Source organism: Amblyomma maculatum, chromosome 11 (assembly GCF_055883805.1).
Source record: "Amblyomma maculatum isolate TAMU_Amacu chromosome 11, ASM5588380v1, whole genome shotgun sequence".
NCBI lineage: Eukaryota > Metazoa > Arthropoda > Arachnida > Ixodida > Ixodidae > Amblyomma > Amblyomma maculatum.
Genome location: NC_139354.1, coordinates 67325793 through 67353319, shown reverse-complemented (window position 1 = coordinate 67353319; position 27527 = coordinate 67325793). Strand labels below are relative to the sequence as shown.

General features: G+C 47.1%; 1 protein-coding gene across 1 annotated transcript in view; it reads right to left on the bottom strand.

Moving 5' to 3' along the window:
• Positions 1-718: 718 nt before the first annotated feature.
• LOC146174031 (uncharacterized) overlaps positions 719-27527 on the bottom strand; it is a 346349-nt gene continuing 319540 nt past the window's right edge. The window contains exons 11-13 of the mRNA XM_084583339.1: positions 10493-10852; positions 9267-9490; positions 719-855 (exon numbers count right to left, since the gene is read on the bottom strand). Coding sequence (XP_084439465.1) covers positions 9284-9490; positions 10493-10852 — 567 coding nt within the window. The 3' untranslated portion in view covers positions 719-855; positions 9267-9283. The remainder of the gene's footprint in view (positions 856-9266; positions 9491-10492; positions 10853-27527) is intronic.

Genomic DNA, 27527 nt, shown 5'->3' with positions numbered 1-27527 from the left:
TGGTGTTTTGGGTGAGCGAGCAGGCACGGTGCAAAGCCCTTGAGCTGCGACTTGTCTCCGTGACTGTTTTGGTTGGTCACTCATTCGAGGCGGGGGACAACTTCGTTCCAGAACTTAATGAACGAGATCAAGAGAAACTCGCTAAAGGGCTGCAGTTATACCCATAGGTGAGGATCAGCTAAACTTTTCTTGCACAGGCGATCGTAACTATTCGTTCTGCGCACTTCGTTCTTATGTCAGATGCGTTCAAACTTTGTCAGGATCTCTTAAGAGGACGTCCTAGTCCGTTGACTTCGGTCGTCTTCTGAGACCCACGGTGTACACTTCCTGGAACATTGGTGTTCACTGTGTCTTCCTACATGGCACTCGTATGGAAAAATCGCGGTGCAGGCAATAATCGCGAAGGACGACTAGTCGCGGACCGTCCACTCCGCGGGCGGCGGGCACACAGCGAGGACTCCCGCCGTCTCCTTGCCGGTGCGTACAATCCGAGGCAGGAAGAACCTCGCCCTGGGGGGAGGTGGAGGGGGCACGCAGTGCACTTGCACACACTGGAGAAGGTCTTCGGGGTAGCCGTAGCGTAGGGGGTCATCGTAGTAGTCGGGCGGGGCTCCGTCCTCTGACAGCTTGCCACTGCGCGGGTCACCGACGGCGACGCCACCAGACGGCGTCGCAGTCGACCTCAACCGGAGGAAGCGCGTCGTCCCGGCGGCGAGGCGCCGGGACAACTCTGACATGGCGGCCGGCAGTTGGCGGAATGGGGGTACCTCCCTGAGGAACAAGTGCCCCAGCACCCCGTGCTCGAGGTTTGCGCAAATCTGCCGTGGGAAGCGTCCGCCGGTCGCGCTGTGGCCCCTGCGTGTGGGAACACCAAGAAGAGAGCAGGTTTTATTTTAACTACTGATAGACAGTGTGAAACATACTTCAGACATTGCAGCGGCTACAGAGAACGCAAGACAAACGAAAAGAACATCATGACACAAAATCAGGAAATGGATATTAGTTCGTTAACAATCACAGGAAAGTGTGTGCACAGTGCTGAGTTAGGCACGCGTAATGTTTAACTTTCCCACCTCCTATTTTAATCTTTCCGAAATCGCGTCTCCGGAGAATGCTTTCTACGTACAGTGTTGTTAATTTAACCATCAAAGTCATAACAAATACTCTATGCCCACCAAAGAAATAAGCCACGCGGCAGTTTTGGCCACAATCACTATTTCGCCATTGAAACCAAATCAGGTTTAGTTACGAGTTTACAACAAAAGCAGCTGGCACTTATGGAAACTGGCCCCCGCCGCACGCTATCGCTGCAAATGTTTTAATTTTTATTTGGCGGGCGAGGAGGAGCGAATGCGAGATAGTGTGTAAGTATATGAGTGAGCAGACTCCAAAGAGCAAAATATTTTGATCACTCTCAATGTATGTCTCCCTTTTGCAAGGATCCCTTGACGAACAAAGACGAATTTGTTTCCTTCCATTTCGAGAATAGCAGGCATATACGTTTATTTATTTAAATGGTCTATGGGTTAGCGAACATTATAGAAAGTACTGCTGGGTTACCGGAGAAACTTGTGAGCATATCAAAATGTTCTAAGATATGTTGGCGCCGAATCTATAGACGATGGCAGCGACGGAGATACAGAGGTGGTTCCATATGGTGGTTGTGCGTGGCAAGAGTTAATTACAGTGCTTGTCACAGCTGTGTGAGGGAACGCCGATTTAAAGGGCAACTCCGGGGGGGGGGGGGGGTGAAATTCTGAGTCTGTAATTCCAACACATTTCTTTAAAAAATTCCCTCTTTTCGGTACGAAAAACAGTTTTTGAAATACCCAGTAGAAGTATTTTATAACAGCGAATACGATAGAAAGTAGGTCACGACCAACACATGACTTCACGACATACCAAGTCACGGGTATGGCCATGAAAACAATCGTGCACGTGTTAATTAGCTAAACTGGCGATTGCAAGTGACAGCTGTGGGTCATTAGTTTTCTGAAATGACCGCACGCAAGCTCAACGATTCGTCCTGCAGCAAACGCATAGCCAATATAGACGGTCGTGCATCCGGCTGTGTCACGCGCCCAATGCTGATTGTAGAAATCTTCTCGACTGATGCCAGGAATTTTAAAAATCGCTTTGTTCTCCAACAAGGCATTGCACCACTCCGAATTGTACAAAAAAACAAAAGAGTCAGGAGAACACTACTGAAAAACCAAACCTTCTACGGGGCAATAACCTCATAAAAGCTCATCTAATCGCATAGATTCTCATATGGTGCACTTCATTATCATAAAATATCGTACATAATTTATGATAATGTACAAGAAGCTATGAGACCTTTTGTAATTATATGCGACTTGTATGTGATTTCTTATCTGAATTGAGTGAGATTGTGTGAGAAAACGTGAGGTTATTGCCTTATACAAATTTCTCAGTAGGGAATTTATACTGTAAACGTGTCAGTACAATGTCTAAAGGAAAAAAAAAACCCAACATATTAGGTGATACAATGTACGATTTAAATGTAATTGATACCGTGAATAGAGAGGCGGCGTAATTACGCGAAGTACAGGGAATAAAGGCAAGCTCTCTTTGGATGACAAAGGGAAGCCGTTGCAATAAATCTCTCGTTATTTTCGCGAGTGGAGAGTGAGACAGTAAGGACAACTTCAAGCGGTTTACGATAAACACATCGCTTTACACAGGTATACCTTGTTCCCATGAAAAGATGCACTGATTGAATTGCGTTTTGTTTTTACTTTACTAAAACATTTAAAACTTACAATTAAACTCCCTCGTTCAAACTATCAAACTGCCCACGAAAAATAAAAACCTATGAAAAATACAGAAAACGCAAAGCCACTATAGGTGCCAGCGCTACTACCGGACAGCAAAACTGCTGCTGATGCTAAAGTGAACACAGTAGGTTGACGACTGGACGAGTTGGTATTGACTCGTCTTGAAACCAGCCAGAAGACACAACACAAAGAGATGAGATTATTTTTGGCTGGTTGTAAGATGAATACAATAGCTTGCTGGCCAGTACCCGGGGCAATAGAGGGCCATAGCTGTGTATGAAACCCTTCTCTGCTGGATTCTTCACGCACAGCCAGATACCCATCGTAGTACTCTCTCTGTCTCACCTCTCGTAGATTGCCCAGATTGGTTTTTCACTCACTGAGTGCCCTGCTTTCTTCTGTTTGCACAGTGATAAAAAAAATACTCTCTCTGTATAGCTATTATGTCGCTTAATAAGCAGCCTTTGGTATTCGAATCGCGCGTCGTTTACTATCGGGCAGATTTTGTGAATAAGAAATTAAAGGAACCGGCTAGAGAGCCGGAGGAGTAGGTAATCCACTGTGGAAGTAGTGTAAGAGCTCCTTCCCTGATCGCGCACAATAGTGTCATTGCCTTTCTTGATGCCGCTCGAGAAGTTTGGTGTTTCTTTTTCTCTTGGTAAATGTCAGCTGCGCATTCTCCTACTGAGCAGACTTCTCGAATAGATTCCATTTTTGAGTCCCTGTGCCTTCTTGTCACTAAAGACCACTAGAAAACCTCGCATCTTCAAACAGCGCCACTGTTTTATATTACGAAAAAAAAAATAATAATGCAACGAGCCTGAGGCAATTCGCCGGGGAAAATGTCCGCGTGAGTGCGGAATTGATTTGCAATTGTGCGTTAAAGGCTTTATTCAGTGATAAAACAAAATTGTAATAATATACTTGAGAGCAGTCCGATGAAATCTCGATAAGGGCCGCCGTGGTCGCGAACATTAAAGATCCATAAAGAATGTGGTATTTTAAAGTTTTGGGGGGTATCTACTGGCAGATCTAGTTTCGCGTCGTCGTCGTCGGCCCCTCATCTTGAGCACCTTTTTATGGCTCCCTAAGTAATGCGACGTTCACTATAACTCGGTTCCGAGCCTATATATGACGCAATACCCTTCGTGCACTCCATTCGTCAGTGCGTTTCGTCACTGCTCCTGCTGGATGCTCTCGGGAACGACTTTAACCGGGAAATAGAGGAAAGTGGCAGCCATTTCACAATCGTGGAGGTATTTCGGCATCACAAAATGTTTACGCTCATGCGAACGGTTTGCACACCTCGCGTCCATATATTTCCACTCATGGCCCAGCTAGAAAGATTTACCTCTGCCGTGTCAGCACTTTACCAAGTGGGTATGCAGTGCTACGTGCCTTTGTTTCGTAAACCGAAATGTGACACTGGGGTTAAGCGCCATGTCACAATAGTTTCGAGCGAATCGCAATAATCTGCGATTTGCTCTAAACTATTGTGACATTGCCATGCTAAGTAACTCGGGGGATGAACTGCAAATAATGATTGATGACCTATACAGGAAAAGTAGAAAGGTAGGCTTGAAAATCAATATGCAGAACACTAAGGTAATGTTCAACAGCCTCGCGAAGGAACAGCAGTTTACGTTAGGTAGCGAAGCACTGGAAGTAGTAGGCGAATATGTGTACTTAGGACAGGTAGTAACCGCAGATCCGGACCATGAAAAGGAAATAAAAAGGAGAATAAGACTGGGATGGAGCACATTTGGCAAGCACTCGCAGATTATGACTAGCAGCTTACCGATATCGCTAAAGAGGAAAGTATACAACAATTGCATCTTACTTGTACTCACCTATAGGGCTGAAACGTAGAGGCTAACCAAGAGAGTTCTACTTAAGTTGAGGACAACGCAGAGGGCTATGGAACGAAAAATGGTAGGGGTAACATGACGAGATAGGAAGCGTGCAGATGGGGTCAGAGAAATAACTCAAGTCACTGACATTCCAGTGGAAATCAAGAAGAAGAAAATGGCATAATCAGGACATGTAGCGCGAAGAACGGATACCCGATGGTCGCTTAGGGTCACAAACTGGATTCCAAGGGAAGGAAAGCGTAGCAGGGGACGGCAGAAAGTTAGGCGGGCGGATGAGGTTAAGAAGTTCGCAGGGGTCAAGTGGATGCAGCTAGCACAGAACCGGGTTAATTGTAGAAATATGGGAGAGGCCTTCGCCCTGCAGTGGATATAGTCAGGCTGATGATGATGATGATGAAGAGTAGGCGTAAAGGCGAAATGTGCTTCTATACTGGCGTAGACCGCTCTATAGCTGGTCACATGAAGTACAATTCCCTAAATCCCGCTGCATAACTGCCTTCCTCGTGGGAAGGATGCACCTTTGAAGCTCACAAGTAAACCTTCACATCTTCCGTTTTGATGTGCATTACGCATGCGAGAGTGTGCGAAAGACATTTCTGCAGCGACCGGGCCATACTTAGCCAATACTAATGAAATATCGTTTCTATCGCAATAATATAGCCGCCTCTCTGCCTATTCCGCCATCTCCGAAAAATTCGAGTTGAGTGAAAATGAAGAAACAGTTTAATAGCACATCCACATAGTTTCATACAAAATATATTTAGAAACATACTGCATTGATCTTCATTTTTTAAAATATGGATGTTGCGAAGGAGTTCACTTTCGTCTTTTGCTCCTTGCTGTGACTTTTTTCACTGCAGAAATTTTCTCGAAACAAGAATACTCTACAGCCTAGCCACCATATTTTTCTTTGTGTTCTTTCCCTCGCAAGCAATTCAATGCATTGGAAACAATTCTCGGACGAAAACCTTGACTTTACTATGTAGGCCAATTCCAGAATTTTCATCTACTTTTCTTCAGAGCGCAATAGGGCCATCTCTAGTAGCTTGAAAAACTATGTCTAATGTTTTTTTTTTCTTTTAATAAATATGAACTTTCTTTCCTTCACGGGTCCTTATTATGTAGGTATATATTGCTCACTTTGTTCCCTAATCGCTATTAATGAGTTTGTGCTAGTGAAATCGCTTTTTCATTCTTCCCCTGAAGCACAAAGTAGAATGACCAGTCTGAATTTTGAGTTCCTGTACCCCATCAAAAACTTGCAAAGAAACTTGAAGCATGGTGTGAGCTGAGAGAAGCAGCAAGAATAAATATTCTCCATCATCACTTATTTCTTTAGTCACACTTGAGATAGGTCGTTCTGATCACGTTTAAATTAAATTGAAGCCACATGCTAGCACAGTCATACGAACACTGTATGTTATGCACCAACGCCAATTCTAACTGTTTTTCTTCTCGCAAAAGCACATGCATGTACGAAAAGAAAAGATCGCTAGCGTCACAGGTGACAAATATATGACGTCTTTGTTTTTCCATTAGTTCCTTTATCATTTCTCTTTCTATCGTATGTCATTATAACTGACGATTAACTGTACGGCGGTAACGTGTCTACCAATTAGGGTTCGTTCCAAACAGAAGCCACAGAGGCTTATATTGATATAAACATGTATCAAGAGATAGAGAATAAACTTTATTTGATGTGTCGAGGCATTTTGGCGCCTCTGTAGGTTTCTTGCACTGCGCTACTTCACTACCGAAAATATTATTTAGAACCGCTCATAGGGCGGTAGAGCATTGAGCCTTATATGCCCTGATATATAGCTTATATACACCATATACCCTGGTATAGGCCCTGATATACGAACCACGGCCGCTCAATGGAGGCGCACTTGGGTGCGGCCCGTCGCGTCGCCCAGAAGAGCCGTATTGCGCCTAGTTCTCATCGCCACCGCTGCGGCGCCACCGCTCCGGGACGAGTCCGGGCGGAGAGCTGCGCGCAGCGGCCGTGGCTGTGCTTTCGTTTCGGCGTCCGCGTGGTCGGCGCTTGCTCAGTTTAGGATTATGAGCAGCGTTTCACACATAATGTGATGCTATGTGTAAGTTTGCTATTGATAAGGTGATAGCGGCAAGTCATCATCACTAGGCTTTTCCAAGTCATTCGTGGTCTTCCGTTTACAACGAGAACGATTCAGTCGTGTGCTTTGCTGAGTGCGTACCCATTTAGTTGCGTTTCAACCACTGTAATAACGTATTAGATATTGCAATCTTGAAATCGGGACATGGTCTGGGGCCATTTATTCAGCGTGCACTTTTCTGGAAACTTACAATTCAGGACGTAGCGTTCAACATTATTGTTCAGCCTGTTCCTCCTTTTTCACTGGAAATAATATTCAAATGGGTACCATCACCAAAACATACTAGCTAACACAAACTGTTGCAAAAGAAACAACACAAGACAGCCAGTTCAACGACACGCCCGCACAGGCTCAGGCAATTTTTTTCTCGTTTGATTATGAAGCCGCGTGATGCACAGAAGACGCGCAAGCTTATTTTACAAGCGGAGAATTTTTCTCGAAAAAGGTTTATGTGCAAGCGTGATTTTTTCCACTGTCTAACTGATGTTGCCTGTCCAGTTGGTCAGCAGTGGTCGCACTAGTTTAGTTAGGTCCTTGTGTGACTGCGGTCTTCTCTCTCGCAAATCAACTCCGGAAATTGCACAAAATAGGGAAGAAGGGATGAAACTAATGTGTTGCATAGCTTGCTGCTTCTTCTGACGTCCGGGCACTTCATCACCTTGCTAACAAAGGTGCATGGTGATTTTCAGATACCTTAGGCGTCCATCATCAAGAACTTTGATAAGTCCAGGGTTTTGCAGGAATCACAAGGCACAAAGTTAATAAATGGATGGGGACTAATAAAATAAAATTATTGACACTCTAAAGCAAGCACTAGAAGTTACTTAAACTTTGGTAATATATAAATAATGAAAACACGGGCAGGCACTGAAAACAAATTAAATAAAAATGTTTCATGAGATTCTGTAAAACTATTCATACTTTCTCTTCAAATGGACGTGAAGGTAACCAGCCAAGAATGCAATCGGTGCTAACTCTGTCAGCTGCTGGTTCACACCACACATGAATGAATCCAAGCTGACTCAAAAACTCTCTTGCAGCAGACGTGATATGGCAGTTGGCAAGGTACTTTCATAATCACGAATTCCAAGTTTTATAGCTGCCTATTGTTGATAGGTGCATTTGCAGACTGATGCTTGCAAGATGCCAACCTGCACAAAGCATGGCAAAATGTGTATAATCTCAGTCGATATATATATATTTTTTTGCTAGTGGTACCTTCAGTATTTTCTCCGAGGTGAAAACTGCAGCCCTTGCGTCAACTTTGTCGTTCCCGCCTTTGAATTGCCTTAGGCTGCTAAAAAGCGATGCTATAGACCCGCTTTCAGAGCCTGCTTTAGGGCGTATCGGAAGCTGAAAATAAGATTCGGTTAAATGCAATGCACTAGTAAGGCACACAGAAGACATTGTTGTAAAATACTTGATGTGATCAAGAAGGTACTTAATTTGCGCCACTGTGGATCTGGTTGTCATGATTGTTGCTTCGTACGTTTGTTTGGTTAGCCTTTGCTTGGACGTGCCTCCTTGGACCTGGATGTCTTCGATATGCCAAAGTCCAACTCTAACCAAGAGAGTCGCACGTCATCTGACAAATAGAGCGGCTCCTCTTGGTGTCTCCATGGCTTCACTTATGCGATGTTGGGCAAGGCATATCATTTTGATATCATCGTCATAAAAGTGATCGTGGCGCAGCTATCTTGAAACACACATGCTTCAGGATGACACGGGGGGTTGTCCAGGAGGAAATGAAGTGTAGCTATAACAAGTGGGGAAAATGAAGCTATTGACCTGCGCACATTAATTTTTTCAGGGTTATTTGGCTCAACATGAGCCCGCGTGAGTAACTTAACTTGTAATATGGGCAGTTCGGGAACACGGAGGGGACAGCTGAAGGAAGCAGGATCTTCAGTTTTATGTTCTTCCTGTAATCGTCATCTGTGAAGTGAAGTGAGTATACCAGTGACTTGTCACTCGACTCCCACCGGCTTCCTTTTCCATCCTAGCCCTCCCCAGATATGTTTTCCAGCCATGCTGCTCGACGTTGTGAATCGCACGGGAACTTATGGTAACCGATCTATTCTTGCTTTCATGGTGCACAGTGGCACACAGCAGTTGCCTGGCATGGTGCTGCGCACGCTTAGGACGCTGTTGACACAGGCACCGATGACACGCATGCAGAACTATCAGAACCACGCGGTTATGCTGAGTAGTCAAAACGATAACACGCGCCAACCCAGCCAGCGCGCTCCTTCAGCGTCGTCTGCTCGTCCGTGCCCGGCGTGCCGGCGGCGCTTTGTCCTGGAGTGGTGGCGCCCCCGCAGAGGATGACGGCGGAAACTGTAACTTCTCCCAATACGCTCTTCCCCAGCCATTGAGGCGCGACGCGACGGGCCGCACCAAGTGCGCCTCCACTGAGTGGCCGTGTACGAACATTAGACCACGGTGGCAGAAACTTGTCTTACGTGCGGTGCGGCAAGCGTCAGTCGTCCCTGATGGTGACTCCTAGAAAGGACCTCGTCTCGGGCGTGCCGGGACTTGGGTCCGCCGACCGGAACACCGGCGACGACCCCGTCGTCAGGGGCCTCGTGGTGGACACCACCGCCTGGAGGCTGGCCCGCCGCACCGTCACCGACAGTGCGCGACGCCGCGTCGGCCGCCGCAGCTCGCCGTCCAAGTCGTCATCCTCCTGGGTACCAAGACGATAGATCGGTGAACATTGTGCACCACTCTGGAAGTCACAATCGAAATTGGAACAGGAAACCCCTCAGTGACAGAAAATACTTTTAATTTTTGAGACGAGTAATGTAATTTCTTCACGAAGAAAGTCTTAAAGCTCGCTCGTTGAGAAGTGTCCTCGCTTTGTGCGCAAGAGTTCAAGCTGACTGCATCCTTGAGGGCCACACCATTATAACACGAATACGCGCGAAGCCGTAGCTGGGCGCGCGCCCCTCTGAAAAGATTCACTTTATATAGATCGCCACTGACACTTTGCGGGTAGTTCAATGGAGCTTAACAACGGTAGCGCTACATCTACCAAATGGATATTCTTTTGTCACGTATGAAAATATGCAAAAAGCTGCTGAAGATTTTGCCCGCGTTGAAACCCACTTATCACGATGGTCGACATTCGAATAAACTACCGCGTTCTTAACAGCAGTGCGCCACAAACGTGAAATTGCAAAGGCTAATGGTTAATACATCTGCACGTTTCGACTAGGTGTGGAATGCGCATTGGGCCGTTATATCCGCATGAACTGACATAAAGCCCAGAAAAAAAAATTCTAAAACACATGTAGCACGCAACATTTTGATAGCGCAAGTAGGGAAACAGCAGCTGCACGGAGACAGTGACATAAAAGTCCTCTCCGCGCACGCCTGGCTCTGCTAACTATTATGACATATACCGCGTTAGAAGACAGCGCTCTTTGAAAATACGCGTGTCATCGCGTGTCATTGCTGATAATATTTTAGCTACTTGGGATTCTAAACAAAGCAACCTTGATTATAGCCCGTGTTGGACATACAAGAGCCAACAGAAAACGTGCTAGACACTGGTGCAGGGTTAGCTATGCCCTAGAACAAAATTGTGAAACTATATATAGGCTAACGAAGAAGGATAGAATTTAATTCGTTAATTCGTTTCGTTTATCCTATCCTACTCATTTCATGTGGACTGTGGTCACAGTACCTCAACATCGGCGTCCAGACGCACATTGTCGGCGGCCGACTTGCGTCTGCGCAGCCCAATGAGCAGCTCAGAGAACTCTTCCTGGAGCTCCCCAAGTCTGGCCTCGAGACGTTCGCGCTCATCTTCCTCCGGCGTGGCAGCGACCGGCGAAGATGACTGCGACCTTTGATGCTGCCCGACAAGGAGGTCAACTTCCGGTTCCGGCTCCGGCGACGCAGGCGGCTCTCCGAAGGGCGTTACCACCGCGACCAAGTCGCCGTCACCATCTGTGGGCGCGGCTAGCTGACGCATGCGCAACTCATCCAGCGCATGTCGCACCCGGTGCAGTTCGTCCTGGACACTCTGTAGCTTTTGCTGGAGCTGTTAAAAAAACAAATTAGCAGGCATTGATTAGGATTCATGAGTCGAGGTACACGTTAGCAATGTAGTTATGGCAAGTGAGTAAAGTACGTGACTGGGACTGCAGACTAAATTGTTATGAAAATTTTCTATTTGCCTATGAGCCCTGCCCCTTTCTGCTACTTACTTCATACTCCTTCTAGAATTTAGGCGCGATGAATGTGACTAATACACTTTTTTTATAGCCCAACTCTTTCGTAATGTACAACAATTTCACCTCTCCCCTAGATGAAAGAGGGCACTTCCTTCTCTCTGTTTACCACCTGCCACACGCATCAGGTGGTTTTTTCCTGTACTGCATGCGGCAGGAGGTTGCGGGCTATTTCCATGGGCCAGGTGTCAGACGCTTGACAAGCGCGGGGCCTATTTCGTTGCCAGGTGGGGAACGATTCTTTTAGTCATTGTGAGCCTCTTATTCTCAAAGCAATGAAATATAAAAAAAGATCGATATCTACTTTGAATGAGATACGAAATCATGGTCACCAAACTGCGTACCTGCGGTTTTTGGCACCGTTTCATGGTGGCAGAAGCGGGAAAAGACATCGAGAGGTTTGGTCTAGAGAACGTGGCTGAAGTTTCAAAGGTAATCACTCTTGTTAGTGTAATTTCTTGTGGAAAGGGTACTTTTAGGCGATGTTCAGTTGAGCACAGTACCGCACCGAACCTTTGTTGCTCTCTTTTATTGCGAAATCAATACTACGACTGCAGCTACGCCATGAAGGGGCGTAGATACGCAGTGAAGAAGCGCAGCTACTGTCTCCTCATAAAAAAAACCAACCTGCCATGACATTTGAATTCACATTACCCCTATGCCACGGGCAGGAGCTGCCAACTCCGGTCGTTCCTGTCATATAGGAGGGAGATTTCAGAATCAACCTGCCAGAACCGTTTGCATTTTCGTTAGCCCTACGAGCCGCCGGCACGTGCATACCGCTTGGTTGAAGCGTGACTTTATGTGTGGTGTGGTAGCTTACGCTCTCGCGTCATACCCATAAAGGATGAGCTTAAGTGTCCCAATAATGAGCATCTTACAATGATAGGACATGATAGGGGAATAATGTAGCAGGCAAAAGAAGCTTCCGTCGATGCTTTCGCAATTTAACTAGGGCTAACCAGAGCTAAACCACAACTAATATTTCTCACCCTTGCTCCAAGCACGAAGTTGTTGACAACCGGTCAGCGTCCCTCGGCCTGCTCGGCAAAACGACCATTAAGTGCCGTTTTCTCGAATGCAGCAAGTCACAATTTGCAGTTGCTTTTCGGAGCTATTCGACACGACCAAATTCACATCTACGTTTTAGGCCAACTCATTACTCAAACTTCCACCAAAAAACCTCTGTCGTGAAGTCATGCAATATGCATAGCCTGAAGTGGCACCTGTAGCAGAAAATGAATTCATCATACGTTTTTCTTAAAGAAGCTTATGATTTCTGAACCAAATTATCGAATCCCAATGAGACTTGCCGTTTTCTTGCCCTAATCTTCTCTACACTTCAGTGCCGAGGCTGTCAAACACTTACATGCCAAGACATTCAAACCTTCAAAAGTTTCGCAAGTTCCGCTGTTCCCCTACCATCAACAAACTGCGTCCAAAAGCTCCCTAACGTCATGAAAGTTATAACTCACGTGGGCTTTTTGCGTCCATAATAATGAATATTGCCCATGAGCGCTTGGAGAGCTTTTATGCTGTAACTAAGCGATGGCTTACTGCGGACAGCTGTAAGCCATGTGCACCACAGACAAAAATCGTCAAACAAGGCAGTCAACTTTCACGAGCGATGTAACATTGTTATACCTGCGCCGTTTCATTTTTAAGTCTGTACTGTGTCACTGCCCACAGCGAAATTACGAGCGGGAGGGGTCGTTTGCCGAAGCCATCGTGACATGGCACATATGCATCCTTTCTCGAAGCAGGCGTTCTAGCTAGGAATAGCGCCTGCGATCAAGAAGTCACTCTTCGGCACTTCTAGACAAGCGCTTCCTGTACCACGGCGATAGCGATCATTCCGGTGGAAGTGCCAAGACATTGTTTCATGCAAACAGAAAAGCATATTTTCAAAGTGCGACCGCTTCCACCATCCCCCTCACACATCTCGTCTTCTCTCCAATCCCCACTGCCGACCGGACAAGTGGTGCTGAGTTTCGGCCGTCGGGTGCGACTAAGACGAGTGCTACACTAACCTAGATCGCATCTCAATTCTGCAGCGCACCCTACCGGCGTCTACGCACTTCCTACCGACTTGGGACGGCCCCCCTTATCCCCCGGGATGTGGCGGCAGTCCAACGTCTAAGCGGCAGTCTACCACCCCCGCCCATCGGGTACACTCAGTGGCCTTCGCTATGTTCATTCGCCAAGATTCAAACAGCAAGCGCTGCAGAGCCGCCAGAGCGTTCGCCAGCGTTTAGTGCAGATGGCTTGTATTTATGCTTGAAGTGTGTGTGTGTGCCGGCTTGTAGTCCCGTTCCGCTTCTCTGTGAGTTTTTCGCTCGCTGCAACCTCTTCGCACCTATTCGGAAGAACGCTTCAGCGATTATTATGCCGACGCTTATAACTACCAGCTTTTAAGTTTTTGCACTGCAGCTATCGAAAACGTTTCTGGGTTGTGTTTTGCATACTTCGCGTTTCGTATAAAGCACTGCTTTGAGCTGCAATAGCATCTGATAGGCGATTGCCACAGGACTAGGATAAACAATATGTAAGCACATCAGAAAAAATTGCCAACATATAGATCACTCTTTGCGGCTTAAGTGATCCGGGGGAGACTAGGCGGTACAGCCTTCGATGCCAGTCATTAATCTTAATGTATGATATGCGGGCCCAGGGCACTGGAGACAAAGTTTGGGAAGATGTAGGGAAAAGGGAGGGGCCGCGAAGAAGATCAATCGAGGCAATCTAACACGAATTTCTGTTGAAGTTCAGGGCACAGGCCTCATAACTGAGAATGAGTAAGGCTACACTGACCTAAAAAACGCATTTTTCTTGGGAGGTTGAGTATTGCGGCTGCCATTTGAGAATCGATGGGAGAAGCCCATCGAGGGTGGTTCTCGACGGCATTTATGGGTTGGATTATAGAAGTCTTCGCCTGCTGAGGGCGGGTGCATGCTCATTGCCACTGGAGTATTTGTTGTGCATGCCGTTGTTGCTCAAGCCGGATCGGTTGCTTGACAGCTGGTATGTATTTGGGACCACCGGTCGGCTCCAACAAAGGTCGCGGACAGAATTTCGTCGTACAGGGCTGGTATGCCTTTCGCCATAACGCAGATTTTCTTCAGCCGAATGAAAAATAGTTGCAACTGCATTCTTTTTCGTTGGACTGCAGAACTGCACGGTGAGTTGAGAACTCACGTGGCATATAATGCGAATTAAATTACGCATGTCTCCAACAGCGGCACCTGATTGAGTAATTCATGTTAAAATTTAAATGTTTAGGTTTCAGGCAAGATTCAGCGCTACCGATCAGACCAAGGCAAGGACGCTTCTATGTACGGCTTGGGTACAAGCAGGCGTTTATATGCTTAAATTTCTTTCAAATTAATTGGTACCTTAGTAATGTAAGGTTTAAGTATAGGTGTAATTCGCAAGGAAAACTGGACGCTATTGCCTCATATCCTTAACGCGTCAATGAAATATTCCGGTAATCTTTGCCGTTTGGTTCCATTGAAATGCTGTCACCGCTGCTATTGTACCTGCTGAGGCTAACCACAGAGCCATTTCGGCAGTGTCCGCGTCCTAAGGACATCAAGTGTCGCAACCTGGTTTGTCAACGTTTGGGGGCAACAGTTGCCCGTGTGCTCAGTCACTTCCGCAGCCTTGACTGCTGCTAATGAGAGCGCATCATGGTCTCGGATTTGGATTTTTTAACGGCACCGCCATGACACGCTTCGAAAACAACTGCTACACGCCGTAATGGGAACAACGACTTGTCAGCGGTCTCACGAGTATCAGCTGGTACACGGGTACCACTGGCCATGCATCATTCACGATCAATTTAGTCTGCCAAAGCGCGGCGGCCGCGGCACACACGACCATCACCATGCCAAAAATGCGTGACGTCATGCTTTCGGCGAATGAAAGCGCCAGTTTTCTCGCGCCGAAGAATCATGGAGGCTCTAATGGATGCATTGCAGAGGAAACCACCGATATGCGATTACCAATCGGGGCGAACGTTTTGAAAATTACTGTTTTTAAAAATTAGTTATAAAGCACTGGCTCTGTTCCAGAAATTTATAGTGAGCACCAATCGGCGATATGAAGCAACCTTTTTGTTCCGTGAAATGAAAGGGCTGTTTCAATGGGTGGCTCGGATTCAGATCCTGAGTTCTCATTGCAATGTGGCAGCATGGTCCCTAGACTTTCTCGGCACCTTGCTGGATTCCGAGATAGATCCGGGTTGCTTATTGAAATTCATCAGTGTGAACGCAAAAAACCATTCGTTCTACACGCTGCAGTCAGTTACCGGCAACGTATAAAGTAGCCGCACAAGGATGCTGAAAGGACACAAACAAAGTGGTCGTGCGTGCCGATCCTTTAAAGCCATTTTCTAGTTTCTTAACAGCTGCAGTTCTTGGCATATACACAGCAACAGTAGGTGCCAAAATCAAAGAACCATCCTTTATGTAATTATTTATTACATACTGCAGACCCTTGTGTCCAAGCAATGGACATAGGTGCATCCAAACAAGAACAAGGGCAAACAGCAAAAACAATAAAAGTGATACAAATTTATACCATTTTAGTCACACTTTATAGAACCGTTCTTTCGTCACTGACATGCGCCTATAGCGCGTGCCTCCACGCTCGAGCTAATTTTGTCGTCAGGTGCTGCGCGCACTCGCAGTTGTTGTTGTTGTGGCTGTAGGAAGAAGGAAAAGAAAATGCACGGGCCTGCTACTGGATCTGTAGCTGAGCCACCTCCGCTGCCTCGTGCGCGGACAGAAGAGAAAATAGAGAACAAAGAAAAGGAAGAGTGAGAGGAAGACGCGCGCCGCAACAACAGCCGTCGTTCACCACCTAAGCGGTGGCGGGTGCAATGACGGCCTAAAATAGACAAAAATTCGATGGCTGGCTAGCCCCCGCCGCAAGCGGCATTGACCTACCGTCCCAGCCCCCGTAGAGCCAGGAACTGCCACGCAGGAACACGCCTTGAAAACGTCGCTAAAGATAACCTCATATACGTTGTAGCAGATGCTGAGCTGAAGCTGCCAGCGGCGAGGTATAAACTGGTGACAAAAAAGAAGTAACTCTCACTCTTGTCGTTGTCAGATGGGGAGGGGGATTGACACCCGGAAGTGCCGTGCCCCAGAGTCAAACATAACCCATCAGCCCGTCATCATCCATTCAACACTGCCGGCAAGGTCCCCCCTGCAGGGCCAAGTGGGGTCTGGGAGAGCTTTTTAGTTCGATGTGAGGGCCCTACCCGGACAAGGGAGTCACCGCGCGATGCTCCCACAAAAGTAAGTGGTATCTTACGCAAAGACGACCTGCAGCGCCATCGTGGCATTGAGCCAACGAGGAGGACCTTCATGACAACGCAACGAGTGTCATTAAGGACGACCGTTCCCTGTAATAGAGACATAGCGACACAGAGGGTGTTCCACCCTTAACCGAGATCACAGACGGCCCGCACCAAATCTTCGAGAACCTCCTCTCGCCACGAATGCGACGTTCCCGCTGCAGGCAGAACCGAACCTCTTTCCGTAGCTTTGCAGTTACTTCATGGAGGCCCGGAACTCTGCTGTTGTATGCGGCCGCGCAGGGTGCCAGCCATACTTGGTATGCACACTCCACGAGCAGGACGACGAACTGATTAACGGCTACGCCTGGCAACGGATTCAAGTATTGCACAGTCTCGTACGGTATACCCGGAAGCTGGAAGAGATTAGCTACACGACAGAGAAGCGCTTCAGGAAGAAGACACTGCGAGAATACTTGCACAGTGTCCTCTCTACCACCACAAGTCAGACAAGTTGGTCGCAAGCTGGCCCATGTAAACGCTGGAGCCTTGATGGGGAGGGCTCCCCAGGCGAAGCAGTACATGAAGGATGCTCTGCTTGCTTCCAAAACATCTGCTATAATATACTGCCAGCTGGGCTTAACATTTACAAGGTCGTACTGGCGGAGGTGAGGAGGGAGACTAGGAGTCAGAAGCCTAATTCCTTTAGAGGAACCGAAACCACATCAATGTCCGCCTTCGCCTTACGGAGACGCTCAAGGCAGGTGCCTGAGCATCAGGTGCAAGCTCAGTTCAGTTCAGTTCAGTCGTTCAGTCGTGTCCGACTCTTCGTGACCCTATTGACCATGTCACGCCACGCTTTCCGGTCTCTCACTATCTTCCTAACATCACATAACTTCATCTGCAGTGCCTCGAGGATGCCATCTAACCATCGCGTTCGCTGCCTACCCCTTCTCCGGCGATCCTCAACCTTTCCCAACATCAAATCTTTCTCCAGCGACTCCTCTCTTCTCATCAGATGACCAAAGTAGCTGAGCTTTAACTTTAGAATTTGACCCTCCAATGAGCAGTCAGGGTTTATGGACGACAATATTGACTGATTTGATCTTCTGGCAGTCCAAGGAACTCTCAATAGTCTTCGCCAGCACCACAATTCAAACGCGTCAATTCTTCGGCGGTCAGGCTTTTTCACAGTCCAACTCTCGCATCCATACATCACAACTGGAAAGACCATAGCACGAGTTATACGGATCTTGGTTGGCAGACTAATGTCTCTGCTCTATACTAGGCGGTCAAGGCTAACCATTGCTCTCTTTCCCAGAAGCAGGCGTCTCCTAATTTCATGGCTGCAGTCTCCTTCCGAGGTAATCTTGCAGCCCAAGAAGAGAAAATCTGTCACAGCTTCCACTTGTCGCTTGAAGCTCCAGGACTTGATAGGGCAAGACGCCATGATCTTTGTCTTTTTAATGTTCAGTTTAAGCCCAAACGTCTCACTCCCTTCTTGTACGCGCATCAGTCTTGAGTTCCGCTTCACTTTCTGCCATTAAAGTGGTATCATCGGCATATCTAAGGTTGTTGATACGTTTTCAAGCAATCTTCACTCCAGCTGAAGACTCGTCCAGACCAGCCTTCCTCATGATGCACTCTGCATATAGGTTAAATAGGCAGGGCGACAGTATGCAGCCTTGCCTCACTCCTTTCTCAATCGGAAACCAATCAGTAAGACCATGCCCAGTTCTGACTGTGGCCTCTTGCCCTTCATACAGGTTCCTGAGGAGACAGATGAGGTGAATTGGAACTCCCTTCTCTTGGAGAGCTTGCCACAATCTGCTGTGATCTACGCAGTCAAACGCTTTCGCATAATCAATAAAGCAGAAGTAGATGGGTTTCTGGAACTCTCTTGCTTTTTCCATGATCCAGCGAAGGTTGGCAACTTGGTCTCTAGTTCCTCTGCCCTTGCGAAACCCAGCTTGCACGTCCGGAAGCCCCGATCCACACACTACTGCAGCCTACCTTGGAGGATTTTCAACATCACCTTGCTAGCATGCGAAATAAGCGCGATCGTGCGGTAGTTGGAACAATCTTTGGCACTGCCTTTCTTTGGAATGGGGATGTAAACTGACCTCCTCCAATCCTGTGGCCACTGCAGGGTTGTCCAAATCTTCTGACATAATGTATGCAGAATGTTAACAGCGTCATGGTTGAGGTTTTGAAGCAACTCAGCTGGAATGCTATCAATTCCGCTAGCTTTGTTCTTAGCAAGGCTGGCTAAGGCCCATTCAACTTCACTCTTCAGGATGCCCGGCTCGAGATCAGTGATCTCAACCGTCTTATGTTGGGTTTGCACATTCGGGTCCTTCTTGTACAGTTCTTCTGTGTATTCCTGCCACCTCGTCTTTATCTCTGCGGCTTCAGTGAGGTCCTTGCCTCGTTTGTCCTTTATCACGCCCATCTTAGCACAGAAGCTTCCTTTGATATCTTTGATTGTCTTATACAGAGCTCTTGTGTTCCTTAATTGGCTGTTGTCCTCAACTGCTTGGCACTGTATGTTCAGGAAGGCATTCTTATCTCTCCTTGCTATTTTCTGAAAATCCGCATTGAGAACCTTGTATCTTTCTCTTTCCCCCATAACTTTTGCCATCCTCCTTTCCTCAGCTATTTGCAAAGCCTCTTCAGATAACCAGTTTGCTTTCTTGCATTTCTTTTGCTTTGGAACTACCATAGTAGCAACTTCTTGTATTATATCACGAACATCAGTCCACATCTCTTCGGGCTCTTTGTCTTCTAGATCTAATTCTTGAAATCGATTCCTCACTTCCACAGCATATTCTAAAGGAACTTGATCCAGATTATACCTGAAAGGCCTTCTAGTTTTCTGCGTTTTTCTCAATCGAAGCTTAATCTTGGCAACAAGAAGCTGATGATCGGTGCCACAATCGGCCCCAGGCCTTGTTTTTACTGCTTGTATAGCGCTTCTCCATCCCTGTCGGCAAATAATATAATCGATCTGATTCCTGTACAGACCGTCCGGCGAAGTCCATGTGTACAGGCGCCTCTTGTGCTGTTGAAAATGAGTATTCGCTATGGTCAGGTTGTTTTCTTGACAAAACTCTACTAGCCTCTGCCCAGCTTCATTTGGCTCACCAAGACCGAACTTGCCTGTAATTCCGGATATTTCTTCACTCCCTACCTTAGCATTCCAGTCTCCTATGAGAAAAACGACGTCTGATGATGGGGTGCGGTCTAAAAGGCATTCTAGGTCCGCATAAAATTCTCTCAACGTCAGCTTCTTCAGCAGTAGTGGTCGGTGCATAGACTTGGATAACTGTTATGTTGAAAGGCTGACCTTGGATCCGAAGTGAAATCATTCGGTCGTTTTTGGGGTTGTACCCTAGCACTGCTTTGCCCATTCTTCTGTTTACTATGAGAGCGACCCCATTCCTTCTCTTGTATTCGTGCCCACAATAAAAGACATAATGGTCGCCGGAGTTAAATTCTCCCATTCCACTTGAGCTCGCTGATACCCAAGATATCAATGTTCAATCTGTCCATTTCTCGCTTGAAAATATCCAGTTTACCTTGCGTCATAGATCTTACATTCCATGTTGCTATGTGATACATCTCCTTGCAACATCGGACTTTCCGGTCGCTTCCCGACACATCCACAACTGAGCGTCCTTTTGGCTTTAGCCCAGCCGCTTCATTCGTCCTGGAGCTACTAGGAATCGCCCTTTGTTCATCCCCAGTAACATATGGGACGCCTTCCAACCTGGGGGGCTCATCTTCCGGCGCCATATCATTAATGGTATTGTGACTGGCCATAGGGTTTTCTTGGCAGGAAATACTGGAGTGGGCTGCCCTTACCTTCTCCAGTGAATCACACTTTGTCAGAACTCTCTGCCATGACCTGTCTATCTTGGGTGGCCCTACACAGCAGAGCTCACGACTTCATCGAGTTTCGCAAGCCCCTCCGCCACGACAAGGCAGTGATCCATGAAGGGGCTGCCTGAGCATGAATAGAGGACAGAGAGCCCGACCGTGGCACGCAGTGAGAATACGTGCTCTGGCCGAAAAGGCGGAGTCGAGTACTAAGAAAAAAACGAAGTCAGGCTTCGAGTTAGAGGCATGTCCGAGTTCAGTGCCACTTGGGTCCACCTGACGTGCAAGGCTGAGGCTACGATGCCCAGGTCGGAGATGCCAAGGCCTCCCCTGTCCCTAGGCAGCTTCACCACAAGTCTTTTGACCTTGTCCGGAGCTCCACTCCACAATAAACGGAAAAGGATCCGCTCCAGGCGGAGCTTCATCCGCGCCGACAGAGGTGTTACGCCGGCGACATAGGTCAGCACCGGGAACAGGAGGGACCGCGTGATAGTGGCCCGAGCAGTGAGCAGACACAAGAGCTGCTCATACTCTCTTGCCCTCGATTCAATTTTCTCTTCAGCAGAAGGCCAATTCGTGTCTGAAAGACCTTTCGAATTAAAGTGAAAACCAAGAAGTGGACTCCAGCCTTCACCTGAAGACCATGAGCAGGCTGAGGACTGGATGGTGCATGCCTAAAATAGAGGGTGGCACTCTTTTACCTATTAACCTTAGCCCCACTCGCCTTGCAGTACACCTTCATGACGTCCAGAACGGAGGAGACAGAAGCCTCGTCCGGGACAACAATGGTTAGGTCATCTGCATAGGCAAAGATGGGAGCTGGTGGAGAACCTGGCGGAAGCGGAAAACGAGCTGTTCGACTGTCACGAGAGAGCCTTTGTAAGAGGGGTTCAAATGCGAGCACGTAGAGATCAGGAGGTACAGGGCATCCCTGCCTAACTCCACGGCCCACGTCGAGAGCTTCTGAGGTGCGACCTAGCACAGTAACAGCTGAAACTGACCTGGAATATAGAAGTCTGACCATGCGTTGGAAATCAGAGTCTATACCAGCTTCCTCCAGGACTTGGAATAAGTATGGATGACTGACCACATCAAATGCCTTTTCCTGATCAAAAGAACAAAGAATACCCTGAAGATTTCTATGTTGAGCCCAAAGGAAAAGGTCCCTGAAGGCAAAACCGTGAAATTGAGTGGAACGAGCAGGAACACTACAAGCCTGATATGGACCTATAATATCTGGGAGGAAGGAAGTTAAACGAGAGGACAGGCACTTTGCTATGAGTTTGTAGTCGAAGTTCAGGGACGCCAGGCTCACAAGTCAGTGCGTCTCGGCTCATCCTTACAAAGGAGAGTGATCCGTTCTGCCCTTTGAGTACCTAAAGGCATCCCCTCACCCAGGAGCGGTGAAAGGGCGGTGAAAGGCTTCCCGAGCTGCCCCCAAAGCTTGACGTAAAACTCAGCAGTCAGGCCGCCCGAACCTGGGCTACGGTTTCTATGGAACGACTTGAGCGCCGCTTCTACTTCTGTCTCATCCAAAGGAGCTCCTGATAGGTGAACTGGGTTGGAGGGGGTTTTGAATGGAAAAGTAGCTGTGCTTGGAGCTGGAGCCTGATAAAGAACGGAATAAAACTGCCATGCTGCTTTAAGAACAGCGTCCGGCGTGTTGAAGATAGACCCCGTAACTGGATCTACCAATTCTGTGAGGGAAGTCTCCGTGCGCGCAAAGTGGCGTCGGAGGAGGTGCCTGTTGCACCAATGTTCTCTCTCCCACTGCTCAGCGCGCACCATAACCCTAAGAGCATCCCAGCGTCGCTGGAGAAATTTTCGGAGCCGGATGCGGTGCGAGGCGAGTGCTTCAGTGACCCCCTGGCCAGCAGAAAGAGGCTTGGAAAGTAGGAGGATGATATTAGAGACGATAGTAATCTCCTGTCGCTCCTCACGTGCCCGTCTCATTCCTGCCGCCTTGAAACAGTCACGCATGTCTGCCTTAATGCCATCCCATCCAGCACCGTCTAAACCTGATTTGGACTGGAGAGAATTTCCAAGAATACCTGAGACTTCCTTAACGATCTCCTGGTCCTCTAAAAGCTGCGAGTTGAGGTGAGAAGTCCCCTTCTCGTGAGGGACCAGGATCCCATCAATGAAGCGAAGGATGACACACTTGTGATCACTCAACGCGGAGGGGACTGACCACTTGGAGTGCATGCCAGGAGCCAGTGTCGAAGAAACATAGAAACGGTCTAGCCTACTCTGAAGGCGCCTCCTAGTCCAAGTCATCCCTGACTGTCCTGAGTGGAGCACCCTACAGGCATCAACCAGATCTAGCTCCTCGACCAGCTCCCTAAGTGCCCGCACTCCCTGCCTATCCCGCTTCTGGGCGGAGTGCCACGAGAAGAGAGGCGATCCGCCCTGTCAAGGACACAGTTGAAATCACCGACCATGACTATCTTGGATGGACCTATTAGCTGGGAGTCAAGGTGCCTGTAGAAGGCGAAAGAAAATTTCTATTACACCCGAAGGTGACATGTCAAGTCCAGCTGTACAAAACACACCCGTCAACACCATGGCACGGGGTTAATACAATCATGTGAAAACCGGACACAATGCTGGATTACAACAAGAGGACAACGCCCTCCAAATTAAAATTGACTGTAAGCATGAATGTTGTTCACAAATGACAATGAAAAGGACAAATGATCATGTTGCGCATACCCAAAGGTTACGAAAGACAACAATAGAGACCTAACCATACAGGTTATACAGCTGCTAGTGTAAGTCCGAACTGGCAGCTGTGTTACATCACAGACCTTCAAACAGTTAAAAGCACGCTGTTTTTGCCTTGTCAGATGGAAGGAAGTATGCCCTAGGTGCGATCCTCCTGTGAGGGTACAGATCTCAATCTGCGACCATCATCATCCTACGGCTACCCCAGGCAAGGCCTCCAGCACCATAAGGTTTTGGGGGTTTTTGTTTCGGGGAGTGGGCTTTTCCCAGCCAAGGGGCTCATGCAATCCGGCCTGTTTCCACCGAGACGGGGTCGCAGTGCATATGCACCACGTCCGCACCATGCACCCCGGTGGGTCGAAGCCTGACGCGAGCAAGTCTTCTAATAGCTCACTTCTAGTTTTCAGTTTTTTCCGTTTTCTTCTTTGAAGATCACCATGGGGTGTCCCCATTCTTCAAAAAACTTCTTTCACCCTGAGTGCGATGTTGGAACTGATGTTACGTTCGGAAGGAATAGTACTGCATTTATAGCACACCACTACTTGCAGCCCGCTACGCTAGACTGCCATCACGAAAGATGTTACGAGTGGGAATCACGCACCGATGGGTCACCCCACTCAGAAATCGCTGGGCACCGCTTATGATGATGATGATGACCTGAGACAAAATGGCACATACCCACGGCGGGGGATTGGCCAGGGTGCATTGTAGTTTGTAAATAATTATGTTCAAGGACTGGAGTATTCAGATAAATATGGATCTTTAACTAGAATTTGGAAAAAATTAAAAGGAAAATATTAGGAATCTACCTGTTGAAATTATGTAATCATGAATGAAATCGCAAACTGATTTTAAGGCATATCCCTTGACGCTTGCTCCGAAGGAGAGGAGAACTGGAATGGTTAGTGGAAGGCGTAATCTTGAAAGGGGAGTTGCTAAGTAAATTTTGCGGAGAGATGCAGACCTCCAGCAGAAGAGAAAAAATGATCTATGGATTCAATTTCTTTGCAAGACTCACAGAGGTTTGTAGCGGATAGCCCCGAACGACATAAATACAGATTTAGTTTCGGTAATCTGCAGCGCAAGAGAGTCATAGACATTTCACATATCCTTGAAACACACATGCGGCCACACCAAGGCCATCTGAGGTGTTGGTAATCTGGTGCAGAAAGGAGAGGCTCGTTACTGAGGTGATGGAGACGTTGGAAATTTTGAAGTCGAGCTAAAGTTAAGTAAACGATATTAAGTATGAGTGGAACAAGAGGTCCACTAAGAGCGGATTTTGCTAAATAATCTGCCCTTTCATTATATGTAATACCACAGTGGCCTGGGACCCATTGAAAACGCAAATCTGAAATGTGAGGCGGAAGGAAAAAATAAAGTGAACGGCAAAGCAGAGTGTCCTTCGAATTTTTGAGCGATAACAGCACGGATAGGCTGTCAGAAAGAAAAATAACCTTAGAAATATTACTAGGGATTTTAGTCAAGGCCAACTCAATGGCCAGAAACTCGGCAGTGAAAATTGGCGTATAGTCTGGGACCCGAAATCAATGACTCCAGTCAAGAGCCTGAGAGTAATATGTCAATAGCTGCCTTTTCATCCTGCTGAAACGCATCTGTAAAAATGGCATTATGGATCGGAAAATTGTCTAGGTAATTCTCTTTAAGTGCATTTAATACATTGGCAGGCAAATGCTTAGCATTCCTTGGGAGGGTGTCATCAAATGAAATTATAGTATCAGGCCGCCGGTAGTCAACTTGTACTAAAGAGGTTACTGATACTGAAAGTTTGGACAGCAGGGAACTTGTAAACACAACTTGAGGGAGCTTATACCTAGGCCAAATATTATCAAAGAAGTATGATGGGATTGAAGTAAATATGGGGTTAGACACTCCAGGGACTGGCTCCAAAGACCTTAAATATATTCGCACAGCTAGAAGCTGAAACCGCGAATTTAGATTAGGTATCCGAGCTTCCAAGTATAGCAATGCATTGGCCACTTATTTGGGCAGACCTAAGCAAAGGCGCAGAGCTCGTCGTTCTAAAACAAACAGGGGCTCAAGCTCGTACCTTGGGCACCCAGAAAAGAGAATGGAGCCGAATTCAAGTATTGGTCGTACGTAGGCTTTATAAAGCAAGAGCAGAGTGTGCCGACGCATACCATATTTCTTATTGCTGATTCTTATCAACCGGCCAAGGTATACGTTCACCTTTAAGCACAAGGCATTCTAATTTGAGGCCTCCAGTCTAACTGTGGGTCATATAATACACCCAAATATTTAATAAAATCAACCTGCGGGATTAGGACAGAATGATATAACAAGGAAAGGTTAACGGGGGACGTCTGTGGGAATACTAGGACGTCACATTTGTTGACATTTAACGTAAGCCTTAGGCTGTCCAGCCAGACCTCCAGTACACTTAGAGAGGCACACTAAACACTGAGCGTCGTCTTCTTTCGCACACCCAGAAACTTCTTTCTTCACTTGCTGAATGCCAGCATGGTACACCACATAACAATATTGAAGAGATGAATGAAAAAGTACATTTTTTTATTTTTAGCGATGGAGCCACGCCAATTACATTTCGGTGCTCGTAGTACAAATAATCTTTATTCATCGCTGGATTCTACCTTTTTATGAAACGATTGAAAACAATAGCCCCATTTACAACCACAACAAATGCTGCCTTTAACACACTGGTTTGTATTTTTGTCACAGCTGAAATATGGTTTGGTTTGGTTTGTGGGGTTTAACGTCCCAAAGCGATTCAGGCTATGACAGACGCCGTAGTAGAGGACTCCGGTAATTTCGACCACCTGGGGTTCTTTAACGTGCACTGACAACGCACAGCACACGGGCGCCTTGCTTTTCGCCTCCATCGAAAAGCTGCCGCCGAGGCCGGGATTCGATCCCGCTTCCTTGGGCACAGTAGTCGAGCGCCGTAACCACTGCGCCACCCCGGCGGGGCGTTTGTAAATGCTTGTAGGTGAAACTTCCTGAACAAAAATTAGAGGAGATCAAAGCTAATAATAATAAATGGTTCACAGGAAGGGAAAGGCGCAGTATCTGTTACACTTGCTTCTGTGGAAACCAGGACCACGCCGTAAAGCAAGGCAGGAAGGTGGGAGTGTAAGTGGAAGAAAGAAAGAAGACGAGCCGTAGCATCGCCATCCATACTTTTCAAGTTCTAGGTGGCTCTGGCCGTAGTAGAAGGCTAAGGAGTAATTTCGACCACCTGGGATCTTTAAAGGGCAACTCCGGGGGTTTTTTGACATTCGAATATTGTTGTGAAACTTTTACCACAGGTTCCTCTCTCCGTCCTGACGCATTCTACAAAATTTGGGTGCCGTACGATAATTCGTTCACGCGCAATACGGCTTTAAAATATGCCGTTTTCATGGCTTAAGTTGAGAGTATTTCTGCGGGCACGACTGAGTTTCTGACGTCACAAACAGTATACAGGCGTTAATGTCTACACACCGCGTGATTATGAAATTGTGAGGTTTATATTGGACATACCTCAGACATTTTATGCAGTGCGTCATGATTTCCATACTTTATTTTCACCATCCAGCGCACGTACGAGTGTTTTTCTAATACTGAGTGTGACGTCACCATTTCGTCAAATGTGAAGTCGTTTCTGGCCGTGAAATCAGTTTCGGTTTCGATTTGCTGTTTTTCTTTTTTAAAAATACTTCTAATTGGAATTTTGGAAAACGGTTTTTTGTGTTGGAGTCAGGACGTGCCGAGGAATGTAATTCAATTAAATACACAAAATGATGAAAAAGCCACCGGAGTTGCCCTTTAACATACACTGACATCGCACAGCACACGGACGCTTCTTCGTTACGTCTTCATCGAAACACAGACGCCGGTGTCGGATTGAACCCGGTTAATCTGGCACAGTAGTCGGGCATCTTAACCACTGCACCATCGCGGCGGAGCAATATGAACCAAAAGTACATATAATATGGTGAGGCAACCAAAAAGAGAATAAAATAATCGAACCAAAAGTACAGCGAAAACTTTGCCAGGACAGAAGGGAAAATGGACAAGAAAGAAAAAAAGAAGAGGGAGAGAAAGACGCGCGCCACAACAACAGCCGTCGTCCATCGAAGCGGTGGCGGGTGCAATGATTTTCGTTTCCTTCTTCCTACAGCCACAACAACAGACATCGCACTGCACTGACATCGCACAGCACACTGACGCCTATGTACCATCGCAGTTTTCAGGTAACAAATGTGTAGCACCACGCGTGGACACCTCAACCGCACCGTGAGGGTAGGCAGAAAGGCGGTAGTTAAAGAACTGAAAGAGGTGCTGCAGTGGAGGGCTCTAGAACCCACTCAAAGGTAGGGTGCCATCTAGGCACCCATGAGGAGACTGATATGTACTCATATCGCGAAGCCCTCTGCGAAACCAGTCTTTCAATAAAGGACTCTAAACGCGACCACGGAAGCATGGGTTAAAGTGCATTTTGTATTCTGTAAAACAATTCTGAGCACAATAAGCCAGCACATAGTAGGACAATGTGCAATAGGCTTTAAGTTAAAAGAAAATGTTGCCGGCACACAACG